Raw genomic sequence first — 16,904 nt, 5'->3', positions numbered from 1 at the left:
AATGGAAAAACAGGAGAAGCGAGGAAGTATCTGAGACAGGACAGTACCTCTAAAAGTTGATTTTCAGAATTTTCTTCCATTTAAATAAAGGCTTAGCAAAAGATTTTGAGACAAGCTAATGCTAAACTAATCTCTCCTTTCAAAACTGAGGTGTTAACCTGCTCTCAAATTGATATGTGACCAAATAGGTAACATGTTCATATATAAAATGTGGGTACAGTAACAGCTTTCTCTAGATCAGGAATGTAGATGGCCATATCTATCTTTAAGGGCTGCTTCAGAAGCAATGACTCCAATTTTATGTTGGTGATACAGCAGTAGAGATTGAACCTTCCCACCAATATTGCATTACACGTTGTTGCCATGTGATAGATGGCAGCAGAGGGGCACTCTGACACAATAGAGTCTGACATGGAAGTGCATATGAAACAAAGGTGCTGCTTAAATGCAGCAGCATTTAAGAGGATCTGGTCCATCTAGACGGTACCAAGGCAGATTTTGTTTCAGTACTCCAATGTGAAGAAGAAAGGGATCCCACATAGAACAAGTTTCCCATTCAAGCAAGTCTGGTTTATTACAGACCTGTTTTCAGGAGCAGAAATAGGTATCTGTTTCTAAACAACGTAACTGAACTGAGTTGCAACTCTGAGAACAATGACCAAAATCCACAGGTGTATTTAGACATTTCTATGCTATATATGTCTCAGGATTTCACTGAAGCAAGAATCATAAACTACGTAAGTTAAATGCCTGTATTTCAGATAAAGATAACGATCAACAAAACCAGACTTTTTTGGGGCTTCAAAAAATGCTTAGTAAGAAGCTAAGGTTATGTTATCATCATGGATCCCAAAGCATCCTTGATGTCTAACAACAGCAAGTGACACAGGAAGAATTCTGATGCAGTGATGACACGGAAGAAAACTGGACAAAACATGTCCAAAGACGACATAAATTATAGTTCCTACAGCAATGAAGAACTGTTTTTAACAACTAAGTCTACCCCAAGGAATAATTTGCTTGAATTGAGCTGGCATACACAAAAAGATTCAGACTGGGCAGGGTAGCATTGCACCTTCTTATTACTCCCAGAGTGGTGAAATGAGATGCCGCATTTCTAGATTTTGCAGAAGATGCAGCAGCTCTCCTCTTGCTATTTACTAACGTAAGCATTGCGGCCTAAACTAAATAGTACATCCCAAAGACAGAGAAGCATTCCTCTGGATTGTCTAATACATATATAAAAATAGTGAGAAGACAAAAAAAAAATAAAAAACATCCTGTTTTCATTTTAAGATAGGCCTGTCAAAGTCACCAGAAAGCTGGGAAACAAAACAGCAACAACTTGCATCCTTAAGGACTATTTCCATAAGAGACAGATTTCAACAGATGAATTTTCTTGGCTAACATAAAGAGAAAAGTTAGTTCCAAAACTGTTCCAACTGTAGAAGCCAAGAAGACCATCAGAATATGGTCAGAAAGTGTACAGACTGCTTACATTGCTGTAAGCTCTTTAATTCTCCCATTTTTAAAGGCTCAGTTTCCAGAAAGAAGCAGAAAGGAAAACCTTTGTGGAATTTCTCGATCCATTTCAAAAACACATTGCTAGCAACATGCAAGCTTCCCCTGTAAGTACAAAATTCAGAAGCTATTAAGAACATTTCTGGCCATTTAAGTCCTAACAAGAGCAGCAATAGCTTGTTTCTGATGCAGAAGAATCAGTAAAGATGAACAGCTTAACAGTTTTAAACAAACAAAACCACACAATTAATTTCAAAATATGCAAGAACACAGTCATTAATAACATTACTGCTTGTTTTCATATCTGACATCAAAACTGATGTAACCTGAACCAGTACTCTGATTCACCTGTTCCACAGGAATGGTCCAGAGAAAAATAAAATCAAGTGAGCTGACAGGATCTTGATAAGGTTTCTGGCTTTTTTAGTTAGATATCTAGTCTAACTGATTCAATTCTAGTCAAACTAGCAGCTTTCTATGGAAGTGAAAAAAAACAGTCACTGAACTGAAGTATGTGCCATAGTATTATAAACAGTATTAAAAAATTTCAGCCTAGCAGAATTTATGGTATAATACTGATTTCCACGAAAACAACTAATATTTTCAAGTTTTCTTCTCCTGCTATGGGGGTTCATAGGTTTTTTCTCTTGAAGTATTTGGTTATGCTCCAGACTTGATTTATTTTTTCTTTCTAACTTCAAAAGTGAAGTTCTTGCTAATTGAAAGGCAGAGGGGCCATTGCCAGTAATACTCTTGCAGCTCAGCAAATGCAGAGATTCAGAATTTCTTCTGTGTTGCACGTAATAGAACACTTTGAGATGGTCTAAACTAAGACAAGTCAGAGCATTAAGGAAAAAATAAAAACTAAAACAAAAAAAACCCAAAACAAAAAACCCCCTCCAAAAAAAACCAAACAAAACAACAACAACAAAAAAACCAAGCCACCACTCCTCTACAAGAAGAGATCCTCTACACAGCTCTATTTTAAAAACTTTCAGAGGAGTTACAAGGTCTTTCTTTGGAGGCTATGTGCTTCTCCTCAATTCTGCTAACAGCAAGAAGTTTAAACTGCACTCAGCCTTGCAGCTAAGTTCAGTTCTCCAACTGTTTCCCACATATGAGTAGCTTTATTAACAAAAGATCTAAAGCCTTATGCTCATAAATAATGACCTCAATCGGAAAAAAAAATGTGTTTTTTTGAGTAGATTAACAATAAATATACTCTTAAGTAACTAATTCTAATCAATAAACCAGGAAAAAATGACAGCCAATGATCTTTAGAAGAGTTTTGCTTATTTTGAAGTGACTTCCCCCATTTCTCTTCTAAGCGACCTTCTAATTCTTCTCGTGCCAGCTGTTCCCAAGACATTCCTTACCAGCACAGACACGTGCCTTGGACATTCAATGCCCCATGTAAGGAAATGAGTCTTCATTCCCTCAGTAAACCTTAAAAAGTCGCTGGTAGGAGCTGAGAACGTACATATGCGTTGCACACGCAGGAACACACCAGCACATGAGCAAACAGGCACATTCTTTCACATTTCTTTTCAGTGTACTGGAAACCCACCGTATCCCCCTGCTTGGATGGGTGTTTTTGGAGAAGCACAAGCATACAGACTAAAATCCTCGGTCTGGAAACCAGCCCGGTTTAGTGACGGCTCAGATGCACTGCGGTGAATTTTTGGCAACGACCGGGCCAGAAGCTCAATGGAGGCAAGAATCTAAAACAAACAGAAAACAAGTAGTTGAATCCACGGTCTTCAAGTTGCTATAATACCTTAAAACCAAAGGCAGTACATCAACTAACGAAAAAAAGAAAAAAAAAAATTATACATAAATTTAAATAGAAACTTCAAAAAATAGATGAGTGCATTTCACTCTGGTGTTTGTATTCTCGTAGGCTGAAAAGGACATTTTGTGAAGAAACTGCCTCTTTCTCCTCTAATAGGACATTCTGATTTTCCTCTTTAAGCATTAGGAACACATTACCCTTTATGTGCCTCCTTCTTCACACGCTAGTATCCACACTCATCGCTGCAAATTAACAGCTTTGGAAGCTCTCTCCCTAATACCATTTACCAAAAAGCCAGTAGGTGGAGCTCAATTTTCTTTTTAAAGTGCTTTGGCACATTCACAACAAAATAAGGTCCTTCAGTTCCAAGCTTTTAATTCCTCAGCAGGCACAATAAATAAAGTTCTATCACAAAAATATCAGCCACCTCTCATAAAGCCTAGGAGACATGAAGGAAAGGAGCATACAGATTTCAGAGAACAAGTTCTAACTCATGTGTCTAACTGCAATCATTAATTTCACTATTTCCCAGGAAATTTTCTCCAACAAATAAATGCTAAATGTAAGTCATATTAATACCTGCTTTTTGGACTGTAAATGAACATTTCTAACTAAACAGCTCTAACTAACTAGGACTCTTATGAAATCTTATGTAGCACTAAAAAAAAAAATCCTGCACTAATTGGTGAAATCATAAGTGATCTTCACTTTTCATACTCAGACTGTAAAGGCTACTGAGAAAAGATAAATATTCCTCACCTGTGGAAAAAGAGGTCTCTCATCTCTTTTCTTTTTCAAGCATTCTGCCATTAGTCTCTTCATAGCTTTTGGACAGTTACTTCTTACTTTACTGAGGTCTGGAGATAGATATCCTCGTCCCACCATAAAAATTATCTTTATTTTTGAGAAGAAAAAAGATGAAGACAGAAGAAGATAAGCTCATAAAGTAAACAGTAAGAACAACAATAACAACAAGATGAACGTTTTTTGCTAGACTAATAATTTCCAACAAATTTTCTGCTCCCAGGGAACAGGACCTGAAATTGAAATGGCCAAGTTTGTTCGAGCCAGCCTACTCAGCACAGAGAAGAAATCAGACTTCTCCTCCTCCTTCTCTTCTATGGGAGATTGATAAGGAACACGAACGCTATTAAATGGTTACTATTTATAGCAATAACCATCAAAAGAACTGTTCTTTGGTGTCAAAAACTGTTATAAAACAAGAATAAGCAACTGTGGTTGGTATACAATTCCTAAAAATAAATAGTCTTTTATTCATTGAACACTCCATCCTCAGAGGTGCTCAGGGCCAGGTTGGATGAGGTCCTGGGCAGCCAGAGCTGGCGGGTGGCAGCCCAGCCCATGGCAGGGGGTTGGGGCTGGGCAGCCTTTAAGGTCCCTTCCAACCTAAGCCGTTCTATGGTTTTGTGATTGTAGGAAAGTAAACTGCAAGTTCATGCTGAAAGGTATTTTAAGAAACTCATGGACTTAAGATATTAAAAAATAAAAAGCCCCGACCTTCTGCGAATAAATTCCTTCATTTGCTTTTCCATCATGAAAGCTTATTAATCATGACCAACTTCGCACCCCTCCTTAACCTCCTCCCTCCCCCTCAAATACGCTGCCACTCTGCAAAAACTAAGTATTACTGGCCTTACATTTCAGGTAGACACAGGCTTTACATTTTTTACAGTAACTAATGCAGAAGACTTACATTTCACTTAAGGATAAAATTTAAGCACAGAATGAAGTAAATTAATAGCAAGCAGGAAAACAAATTTGGTTCATGTTCTTTTGGACACATTAAGAATTCACCAAACATCATGTCATGTCAAGCCAAGGCTAAAACTAATGCAGTTTGAGTGCTACAGTCATGCTGACACTAAAAAGCCCTTTCAAACCAGCTTCTCAAAGATCCATTCATGCTGCATGAGATAATCACTACCTTTTCTGAACAGTGAGACAGAGCCAGCAGGTGTATTATGCCTTATTTTTAACAAAGTATAACTATTTCATACCTTGACACTGGCAAAAAAACAAAACACCACCAAAAAACACATCTCAAGCAAGCTATATATGCTGTTGATACTAACACTACTATAGTTCTTTTTCAACTTTCTGATTCAGATGCATCTGTGTTTGCATTAAGAGAGAACAGATCTCCCATATGGTTTCTTCAGGAATTCCCAAGTATCAGAGCAAACTTTAATAGTGAAGATTTTTCTACCTCATCCCTTACCTTGTTGCAGTCAGAATCACTGTCATATGGCAGTACTTAACTCTTAACTGCAGCTCTTAACTGCAGGTACCCATATCATTGGGTTCATGACTCAAAAGGTAAAACAAAAATTGCTTCTAGAAGGTTACAACCATGTAAGCCAGGAATCTCAATGCTTCCCTTTGTTTAAAAGGGAAAAAAAAAAAAGAAAAAGAAAAAAGAAGAAGAGAAAAGAAAAAAGGGAGTCGCTCCAAATCTGATGAATTGGAATGAAGTGTTCTGGCAAATATGGAAGCAGCCTTATAAAATGGCATTCACACATGAATGTTGCTATGGTTGCAATTCTCAAGTACTGACAGTGAAAAAACAAGGGATGTGGACACAGATAAAACAGAAATACATCACTAGGCAGCTAAGGAATAGTTTACACCAAAGGTCTTGATGCATAGATCTTATTTTCAGATTAGACAGAAATAATAAATCAGACAAGCCTTCGCAAACACATCTAGCCTACTGAAACATGTAATAGGTGTGGAGTATCATTAAACTTATAGAAGATTTGTTCACAATTAAGTAATCTTCTTACAGGATTCACACTCTGGAAAGTCACATGCTTCATCAAGGAGATTTTGAGAAATGTTGATACCCTGAAATTCAATTAGATGGTGCATGCATTTCTCAAGATTGAAATAAATATAAAGCATTCAGTTAAATCCATTTTGTCAGTCCCGTTCCTCAACTATTATTCAGTGCAATTCAGGAGGCAAAAAAAGAAAGGAAGAACTGAACATAGGGAGAATTATTTCTCCTTTGCAGAACTATTCTAAACTAAACTACTATTAAGTAACCTGCTCTCTACCTAATAAGTATCCTGGCAACCAGCTTAGAATCTGAAAATCTATACTTAAAAAAGAAGAAAAGAAAAAACACAACACAAGAAAAGTGCGTAAATCGGTGCTGTGTGGCTGAGGCAGATCTAAAAAAAAAATAATAATGTAGAAACGTCATCTCAGAACATCAGAGTCAACCAATAAATGAAATACACAAAACAACAGAACAGTCACTTCACAGAGCTACATCAGTCTGGTTCAGGCCACTGCTGACTAAAGGCAGTCCCTTCCCAAGCCCATGCTCTCTTTACCTGGTCCCTGTTGTTGATGTTTGAGTATGGTAACTGTCCCGTCATCAGTTCATAAAGCACAATCCCAAACGCATACACATCTGACTGAAAGCTATATGGGTTTTTGTCTTGCATCCTGATCACTTCTGGTGCCTGTATCATAAAAGGAAACAATTAGGTTTTATTTCACCACGTCAGACTGTACCTTGCATAGCGGGAACATGATATGAAAGTTTCCAGAGTATGACAGATTTAAGGCCTCCCTCTCACGGCTGGGTTTCTGTGTAACAGTCCACATTACTGGGCTCTACAAAAGTGTCTGCTGACACGAGTCCATTGGTTCTTTTTAATTTGGTGATCCCCTTATTGCACTATGACAGAACATCTTCCTCAGCCCTGGATTGATTGTGCCCTCTTTCCTTACACAAAACTGTCCTGTCAGTTCAGCCCTCAGAATAATGAAAGTAGACACTGAAGTTTTTTTTGCTGAGTACTGGAAAACACATAGTTTAAGAAAAATTGACAAGAACTTAATTAGTACCACGTATTTTTGGTCTTTCCAGCCTCAGATGGCTTGCACGTGTCCTTGCACGGAAAGGACAGTCTTATAAAGCTTGGCCAAAGGCAAAGAGATCAGTTACAATGGACATGCCGCTTCCCCTTTACTTACCATCCACAGAATCGATCCAGATAACTGTTCAAATTGATGAGATCCACTCCATCGTGATTTCACTGTAGCCAGACCAAAGTCACCTATTTTTACTGTGAGGTCTTCATGAAGAAAAATATCTAAGGGATAAATGTTAAGGGAAAGCAAACAAACCACACTGGTCCTGTCCTACAAGAAACAATTAATGGCTACAAATGTGCACTTTCAAATGCAACAGTTTTAACCATTCATCACCATTAAATACAGTTATCATATGGTACAGGCTCTAAGCAGTTGGGATAATGGATTATGGTAGTTCAGGGTTATACACGTAATGACTGGGCTGGTGTTGAACAGACTACGTCCCAGATGACTTTAAATGCCAAGTGCTCAAATACCAGAAGCTGCAAATACTCCACTAGTCAAACTGGTGAAATCCTTCATCACAGGCAGAAATCAACAATGTAAAAAAATCTTTCTGAGACTACAACAAACCTTGCTACGTTCTTGGAATCACAGCAGCATACAGGGACTTAAGTCAATACAAGTCTGTGACTCACACTTACTGGGAACTACCTGTTCTTGAGGAATAATTGCAGCCCCCAATCACCAGCACAAATGGGGTTCAGCGGGTTACCTGTGCCTGCTGGCATCAGGCATGCACAAGCTGAGCCAGCTAGTTGTATAAGCTATGTTGGCAATTAAGAGTAGTATTTGTCAGATGTTCAACAGGCAAAGGCATTGTAAACATGCAATAGCTCCCAACAGAAGTTTGAAATTACTTTCAGTATCTTGCTTACAATAGTTTATTGGCATGCTGCAGAAGAAAATCAAGAAATTCTGCTATACATTAGTGGTCAAACAAAACAATGTACAGACAACAAAATATGTTTTTACAAAAGAAAAGAATATTTAAAAGTAAAATGAAAAGATTAATCATGTCACATTCCAAAACCCACAGCCAATTATATTAAATGTATTCTTTCTACAGGAATTATGCTCTTTTTAACAGATTAATGTAAGCATTACTTTTCTAATAATCATATTACACCTCCTCAACCAAATTTCAACTCAACAAATAATCACACATGAAGAGCTGTTCTCTTCAATAAGAACATTTCTGGCAGGAAAAAAAAAACAGCCAGGAATGCTGGTTCTACAATCACATCTCTGAAAAAGGATACTATTACTCTTGAGGTCTCTGTGGATGATCGACTTGGCATGCAAGTAACTGAAAAGGAACATGACAGATTGGGTGCGTTAGATGTCATTCCACTAATCAACAGCTCAAAGTTTATTGTGTTACTGAAACAAATTCTGCAGATATTCAAACTGCACACTTTTGGCATGAAAGCTTCAGTACCCACATCAGTTCCTGCAACACTCACGGGAGAAAATAAAAACAAAATAAAGCTTAGATTTCCAACTTAACCCTGGTCCTACTGAAGAATGAAACAAATTACACACCAATTTCTGATTTTCAGTTGATTAAGTCGATATTCAGAATCAAACCAAAAGAATTTCACTAGTTTTTGACATGTTGAAGGCTCTGCTTCCTAGCCTTCAAGGTGACTGTCATGATACTTTGTGGGATAGCCTCAACCTCAGGCAAGGTATTTCCAAATTGTGGCACCTATAAGTGCTTCCCAGCCTCTGTCCCCCATGAAAGAAGCTGACTGCTCCTTAGCATAGGACTGGAAAAGAGATTCCCCAAACGGCCTGTCAGATAAACACATGCAGAGTTCCAGCATAAGAGCACCTGTCTCACAGCATAGACAAAGTCTAAATTAGGCAGCCAGTCTCCCATGGCTCTGTTTAATCAATCAGTGGCACACACCTGCTGGAAGAGCCTCATTTTGTGTTTCATTCTACCCTTTCATTCACTCGGTGTTTCTTTTTAAACTGGGTCTTATCTCCTATCCTAAGACTGTTTGCACTGTGAAGACCATAAAGACCTGGGCAGAAATCTTTGCTCACAAGATTAAAGATAATCGCAGTGTGGTTAAACTTTCATTTTGTTTTCAGACACCACATTACTTGATGCCACGTATTTCTCTATGTTCCAGAAAAAAGAGCACAAAAACTCTATCCCACTGATCTAAACACTTCACCAAATACTTTGATTAATGCAAGATTCTGGGCTTGTAGACTGAGCAGACAGCCTAGAATGAAGGAAGTATGTGGACAGGGCCCCAACAATCATCTGCAAACAAATCATACGATACTTACTCCATGCCTTGTGCAGTCTGTCGTGCAATATCAATTAGTTTGATCATTTCAAATTTGGTCTCAATTATGTGCAGATGGTGATATAAGCTGGATCCCTCACACCACTGTGTAACAATAGCCAACTGAGGTTTTGTTGAATAACCCATAAAAAGTAGGATATTCACATGCCGTGTTTTCCTGTTAAAAAAAAAATCACATATATATATGTCATATATATGAAACTCAGGAGGAAATTGATGAAAAGCAAACAAACAACAAGAACCAGACAGAACTAAGCACATCTTTCTAAATTGAAGTTCTTGGTCAGTCTTATCTCCTTAGGATAATCTGTTTCTGTATTGAGCCCAATGAATGATTTCAGTCTTTAGTCTTTATTCTATCAACATGGAATAGCTATTTTGGAGCAAGCACTGCTTCTTCTTGATTTTGAAAGCAGCTTAGAACAGAAATGTTCAGAAGATGCCAACACCACTAAGTCTACAAGGGACAGTGAGTGCTTGAAGGCAGGTCTCAGCATATGTAACACTAGTTCAGCTATGAGATGTTGCTGCCCATCAGGAAGACATTCAAAATGAAATTTCAGACTCACGGACACCAACAACACGCCTTTTTGGCAAGACTTCATTTTTAATTAGTACTTTGTTTGATAATAACATTTTACTCTCTGTGTGGAGCCAGCATACAAATAAGGATGGAGATAGAGGTAAAAACCGTATCTCACTGAAGTCAAGATATTCTCAATAAAATTGTTTCTGAACAGTACTAGAATAGACTTAAGTTCACCAGAGATTTGGCCAGATTAAATCAAACCTCTTTCAAAGAAGCAGCAACTGCAGTCATCAAAACTTCTTAAAAGAGAGTCCTAAGAAGATGATCTCAGCAGATATCCCAGTAGATTCAAGGCCTGAAACAGTCTAGTGATATATTCTAAAATGCAAAAGTTTATCCTGATCCTGTTCCAGGAAAAGCCAATCACATTCTTGGTGTTACCAAATGGATATCAAGAAGAACTAGATCCCTTCAAACACACCAACTAGAGATCACAAAAAAAGTGATCTCTGCAGTCTTAGCCAGCTTTTCCAGAGGCTGAGGAAAAAGAGAGTCTTCTTCCAACACAGCACAGTACTGCAAGCAGTTTGCTCACTGCCTGATGAAACCTGACAGACCAAGCTTAAAACATGTGGCAGCTTTTTAAGTCTGCATGCTGTGCAGCTGATGACAAAGTGTTCCATATTTTCTTATATTAAAAAACTAACAGAGGCGCCTGCCACACAAACTTGTTTGTCCCCTAGCAATGCAGGCTACAGCAGTTCTAACCTATGTGACTGGGCCTTTTTCAGGTGCAAGGATTTGTCAAGTGATGCTGAGATTAACTGCTGAGTGAACAAAAATCAGTGCTTTCTTGCAAATTTTACCTCAAAGCTAAGAAAGTACTGATGAAGCATAATGGAAAATGCACTGACAAATATAACTGGCTTGGCTGGGTCAAAGGATAGCACCATGGACTTTTTACTAAGCACCAAAATGATCAACAAAAGAGAAAGGCCAGACTTCAGGTATGAGACCAAAAATACACACACCTCTTCAAGGCAGCATACTCCTGCAAGCTTCTGTTACCACAGCTATGGACTTATGAGCTACACCATGCATTTTACTGTGGACCCTTCTCCAGGACAGGCATCCATCTCAACACGTGAATTTACCAAAGCCAAAAAACTCCTTTCTATTTTGCTTCTTAAAACAAAATTATGCTCAAGATTGTAATTAGATGCTAATGCTCTTCTCCAATAAATATGATATAGTATTGATAGATTCTCTGTTCAGAACTGAATGCAAGACAAATACTTTACCTAAGAAATTACAAGCACTAAACAAGAGAAAATAAAATCAAGAAGTGACTATGAAATAGACATTAAAAAAAAAAAAAAATCAAGGATGAGTCAATGCTGCTACGAAACAACGGAAAACATGGGCAGAGCTATGGCTGGAAAAGAACAATCAGTTACACTCTCCTTCAATCTCAAAACTTGGAAGAGAGCAAAGGTCCGAAAGTTCATGCGTAAGTTTGACTGTCCTGTGGGCACTACAACAGTAAAACACAGACTTGTCTTGAGTGCTTGGATATACCATATACTCAGTAACATCAGTCTACAGACAAACACACATGGATACAAAGCAGTGGATAATAAACAAATGCTTTAAAATAGTAAGTTGTATTTTCTACCCAAATTATCATAATTAAGAAATAAGACCACTGTGATGTAATGGAAATGTGAAACTCAATCATTACAGAAACATAAATCTACACAGATTATTTCATACCACAAATATTCTTACCTGAGCACTCCTACTTCATTTTTGAAAGCCTGTAACTGTTGAGGTGTGGGTGCTGTAACATTCAACATTTTCACTGCCACGTCACCTTCAAAATAGCAATCTTTAGTAAGTATCATTGACACAGATTCCTCAATTGAGAAAATGCTATATAGAAAATCAGAAATATTTAGACTCTGTTTTCTAGCTTTAGTGAAATAAACCACTGCTATATTAAAATAAGTATATATTCTGTAAACATGTATAAGTATTATTCTTATTTTACTCTGAGAAATTCTAGCCACATCTAAACTTTCTGTATATGCATACATTTGAGATTCTGGCATAGTGAGGTGGCTACTTCAGCCTTTCTAGTAATTATGTTTCATCTTTACCCTAATAATTACTTCTGAAGAACACATAGGAGTCAAGTTTCTGCACTGATTAAGCTCTAATGTACCTTACTTAACCCATGATTCTTAGATTTAAATAGCATTCATAGGTCACAGAATGGTTGAGGTTTGTTGGGACCTCCTGGGGCTATGTGACCCGACCCTGCTGCTCAAGCAGGCGCCACCTATAGCTGTATACACAGGGCAATGCCCAGAATCCTTTTGAGCATATCCACAGAGGGAGTCTCCACAAACTCTGGGCAACCTGTGGCAGTGTTTGGTCGCCCTCGCTGCAGTGAAGTGTTTCCTCATGCTCAGAGCCTCTTTTGTTTGAGTTGGCAGCCACTGCCTCTGACCCAGTCACTGGGCACCACTGAAAATAGCCTGAGTCCATCCTCCTTTTAGCCTTACTTCAGGCATTTTAATATATATATTAAATGAGTCTTCTCTTCTCCAGGCTTAAGAGTCCCAGCTCTCAGCCCTTCTTCATAGCAGAGGGCCTTTGCTGGAGTCTCTCCAGTATATGTCCACATCTCTCTTGTAGTGGGGAGAACTGGAACTGCCACTCCAGGTGCAGTCTCACCAGTAATGAGGTAGAGGGGAAGGATCACCTCCCTCCACCTTCTGGTAATGCTTTGTCTATAATGCAGCCCAAGATACCATTAACCTTCTTTGGGACAAGGCCACGTTGCTTAATCATGTTCAAACTGGCATCCACAAGGACTTACAGATCTTTTTCTGTAGAGCTGCTTTTCAGCTGAGTGGCCCCCAACAGGCAAGGCCACTTGCTTAAAAGCAACTGTTTGCACTGGGAGCCACGTACCATGCCACTTTCCTTTGTAGACTGTTCCAAATGATCCAGATCCTATCCTTTGTCCAACTGTGATCTGCCCATCTGGTATTTCCCAATCATCACTTGAATCTCGTCGACCAAGGGTTTTCTTTACATATTTACACAAATAATAAAAAGAAAAAAAGAAGAAAAAACAACAATTAATGCTCGTTAAACTACGAGCTAAACTACGTTAAACTACAATCCTTTATTAAAGATTCGGTATCAAAACTTCATGCAATTAAAATATGTTTTCTCCAAATACTGCAAGCGACATTTCAAATTAGGTATATTCAAAACCTCAGCATAATTGTATACAAGTAATTTCCTGACAGGAAATACTTGCCACAGATTTCGGGCAGAATTAAAACCAGTAAAGAAATGGAGAATTTCCTCCCAAAGGGAAGGTCTCATTTATGAATTTTTCAATTCTTACTCAGTCATAAGGTTGAACTCTGAATTAAAAGAATGCAGTCATTTTATCCATTGTTAAATTTGACTCATTAGAGAACTTCACTGTTCGTGAAACATGGTGAGAAAAAGATTAAGATACTCTTTGAAGGGAAACTGGCATTATAATATAAAAGTGCACCCAGACACTTGGGTGCAATGGAGGAAAAGTGAACACAACTGATGATTTATACACCAGTCTCATGATTTCAATATTCCATTATTTACTGGTTTAAAATCCTTGACCATTATATAATCATCTTGAAAATAATTCACATGGCTATGATGAAAGAAAACTGAGAAAAACACGGATGTGTGGTATTTCTGTACTATGAGGATGCGTGGTATTTCTATGCTATGAGAATACCACACTGTGTAGTGCGTGTGGAAATAACTCATCTTACCATTCTATTTCTGTCTTCTGAGGATGAGGATGATTTCCTTTCCCGCTGGGGGCCCGGTGACTTCTGTAATGCTTTCACATTGGTAAGTGACCCAGGCAAAGAAGCGGGAGGTGTTGCAGACAAACCTGCAGTTGAACCTAAATTTCAGAACAGATAATTTTTATCTTTAAGAAGCCAGCTTACAAGAACGTACTGGTGTCAGGTGCAAGAATTTTGTTTGAGATGCAGTATCTCCAAACATTAATGTAAATGTTAAGAAGGAACAAACATACACTCAGGAATATTGTATTAATACTAGATTAGCTCAAGTCTTAGGTAACAGAAAGAGACGAGTCTATAGCAAACGTTCCTGTGTATCATCTAGTCCTCAGCCTTTTGTTCTTGAATTAGAGGGATAATGTTTAAGAAGAAAAAAAATGTTTTGTTGTTTTTAATTTCGCCAGCCTCTTTGACAAGTAGTAGCATTTAGTTAGCTGCAGCTGCCTCTCAGATTGCTTGTAGCTAACATTTTAGGGACCCAATAAATAGCTGAGATACTGTATTTTGGAATCAAAACAGAATACAAAAAAAAAAACAAAAAACCAACATGTTTTCTAGCTGAGTCTTCAAGTGCCACCTCAAAACCATTTGGCTGTTTTAAAGCTATCTGTTAGTAAAGAACTTTTATCTAAAAGTAGATATTAGACTGCAGAAAGGCTTCCAAAGGAACAAGTGCTCAATCTACCTATTTGAGGCATATTCTAATAAATCCAAATTAGAACAGTTTACCTCTAACATATACTGTCTAAACAAAACTTCATAGAAAAATCACAGAGCTGTGTTTCAGGGCCCCAGTGCCTCTTTACAAATAGAGCACTTAAACTAGACATTGCTTTTTAAAGTACACCTTAATTAGCAAGTTTATGCTGATCCTCTCTTAGTCCAAAGGACATAAAATAGGGTCAACTGTTAATTAAATTCACCCTGCTCTGATAAATGATGTATGTCATTGTACAAGGCCTCCAACATTCCAGTACTTTCTCTAACATCAGTGGTGAAAGACAGTACTCCTCCTATTATTTCACAACCCCCTTTCCTACCTGCAAAGAAGACTCCTAATGCCAACTTGAATTCAAAATCCATTTTGTAGCTTTTGTGACCGTTGCTTGTGCTCAGCCCCTCTATGTGCTAATTGACCAGATTGTATCTATCCATCACTGCTTTCCTTCATTGAGCTAAAATCCATATGTTTAGAAGTGGAAGCACATAATAGTATCAGAAATGGAATGCAGCATTCTTGAACTTTTCCCCACGTTAAAGCAACAACAATGCATACTGGGTACCTAATGAAACTTAGAAGCAGATGGAAGCCAGTGACCTAATGGAGAAACCTTTGGTTCCTATTCTTTGTCAATTTCGTTTTATGTCACTATATTATTGCGCTTTTACTACATTATTTGTCTGAAAACAAAACAAAAATCAAAATTAAATGTATTATGTTCCCAGAATAAGAACTTTTTTCCAAAATTCTACTGGCTTAAAATTGTACTTTAAGATATTAAAGGGAACACATTATGTCTCCTTTAGAAGTAACTGGAATCTCCTACTTAAATTTTTATACTGAGATATAGCAGCACTAGCAGAACATTTACTCTTTAGTGGATCTGGTTATAGCACAGGGTAGGACATTACAGTTAATCTGTCCATAATAACACCAGTGGACCTGTTTTCCAAGTTGTCAGTACCATGCAACACTTTAGATAATGCTGGACTTCAGTCATTAGCATGGACTCCTAAGCTGTATTTAATGTATTCCATTCTGTACACAGTTTGCTTGCCTCTTTATACCCCTCTCCATGCAAAAATTTCTGGAACAATTTTAGTGTTCTTGATACGTTCTGCAACAAAAGTCTTTGAAACAGCCAAGGTGGTAGCATTTGAAAACTACACTACATGCACTTGACTATTCATTTCTACATGTATACATCGATACACAAATATTTTTATTTCATGCTATAACTTAACAGTAGGTTTTTCCAGCGTATGAAATCCCAATGGGGATTTTGTGCAATAAAACAGATCCATTGACAGCTTTAGGCCTGAATTACTGAAGAGTCAGTGATGTGTGAAAATGAAAAAGTATTATTTTACATTGTTCAGGACACAAGCAAGCATTGTTTCACTGGATATGTACTAAATAAAAATGATACAGTCTAAACCATCCAGGGCCCCAGTGTAGTATAAAAAAAAAATCCTCAAAACACATTTCTTGTGGAAAGTTGACATGGCACACTGCGTGAAAAGCTTAAGACCTGACAAGATATCAATGGAAATGTTTGTAATTCACATTTGATTTCCTAGATTACTTTTCAAAATAAAGATTATTAAATACATAAAAGTGTTAAAGCACTGAACTGACTTAAATTGAGCAGTCAAGGAAATTCTAAGTTAAGGACATGTCTTTAAAATCACTGCAATGCAATGCAATCCAAGGACCTCTGTTTAGAAAAAATTACGTCTTGGTCCATATAAATACCTCAACTATGAAATTCCTTGCTTTAGAAGATTTAAGTCAGACTTTACAGTCATCTTCAAGCATATAAACGTGAAAGTGAATATGTGTGGAAAGCACATTCAAAGCATTCCAGCCAGGCCAAGCAAAAAACAGAGGTGTTTTGATAAACTCACACACTTACATACACACGGTGTGAGGGTGAGGCACAAACAGCATCTGTGGTTTTACTTATTTTGTTTGGGTGAAAACAAGAAAGAAGAGCCCAACTACCTCTGAACACTGGGCCAGGCTCAAAATCAAACACTATTTCACTGGGGACAGAATGAAGGAGGGGACTGGGAGTCCGGGATTGGTATTTCCGAAGACAGCGCATCAGCTGGTTCAAAGGGGCTGTTAGAGAGAAAGAGACGGGCAGGCAGAGACAGAAAGACAGACACATAGAAGAAATGAAAGAAGTCATGGGAAATAACTAGGATGCTTTGACTCCTAT

The 16,904-nt window shown here is 37.9% G+C and overlaps 1 protein-coding gene across 3 annotated transcripts in view; it reads right to left on the bottom strand.

The window, feature by feature from the left end:
* The window catches only part of BRAF (B-Raf proto-oncogene, serine/threonine kinase), an 81,557-nt gene that overhangs the window by 9,707 nt on the left and 54,946 nt on the right, over positions 1-16,904 (bottom strand). For 2 of the 3 annotated variants that reach the window (XM_052667690.1, XM_052667691.1), the window contains exons 10-19: positions 16,685-16,804; positions 13,921-14,057; positions 13,058-13,175; positions 11,867-11,951; positions 9,530-9,706; positions 8,485-8,531; positions 7,322-7,440; positions 6,673-6,804; positions 4,073-4,207; positions 3,089-3,242 (exon numbers count right to left, since the gene is read on the bottom strand). In XM_052667690.1, coding sequence (XP_052523650.1) covers positions 3,089-3,242; positions 4,073-4,207; positions 6,673-6,804; positions 7,322-7,440; positions 8,485-8,531; positions 9,530-9,706; positions 11,867-11,951; positions 13,058-13,175; positions 13,921-14,057; positions 16,685-16,804 — 1,224 coding nt within the window. The remainder of the gene's footprint in view (positions 1-3,088; positions 3,243-4,072; positions 4,208-6,672; positions 6,805-7,321; positions 7,441-8,484; positions 8,532-9,529; positions 9,707-11,866; positions 11,952-13,057; positions 13,176-13,920; positions 14,058-16,684; positions 16,805-16,904) is intronic. The other variant, XM_052667692.1, reaches the window with a different exon arrangement.

This window comes from Tympanuchus pallidicinctus, unplaced genomic scaffold (genome assembly GCF_026119805.1).
Source record: "Tympanuchus pallidicinctus isolate F22 unplaced genomic scaffold, pur_lepc_1.0 scaffold8, whole genome shotgun sequence".
Lineage (NCBI taxonomy): Eukaryota > Metazoa > Chordata > Aves > Galliformes > Phasianidae > Tympanuchus > Tympanuchus pallidicinctus.
The sequence above is the reverse complement of the archived record's forward strand: the minus strand, read 5'-3'. Positions and strand labels throughout refer to the sequence as shown.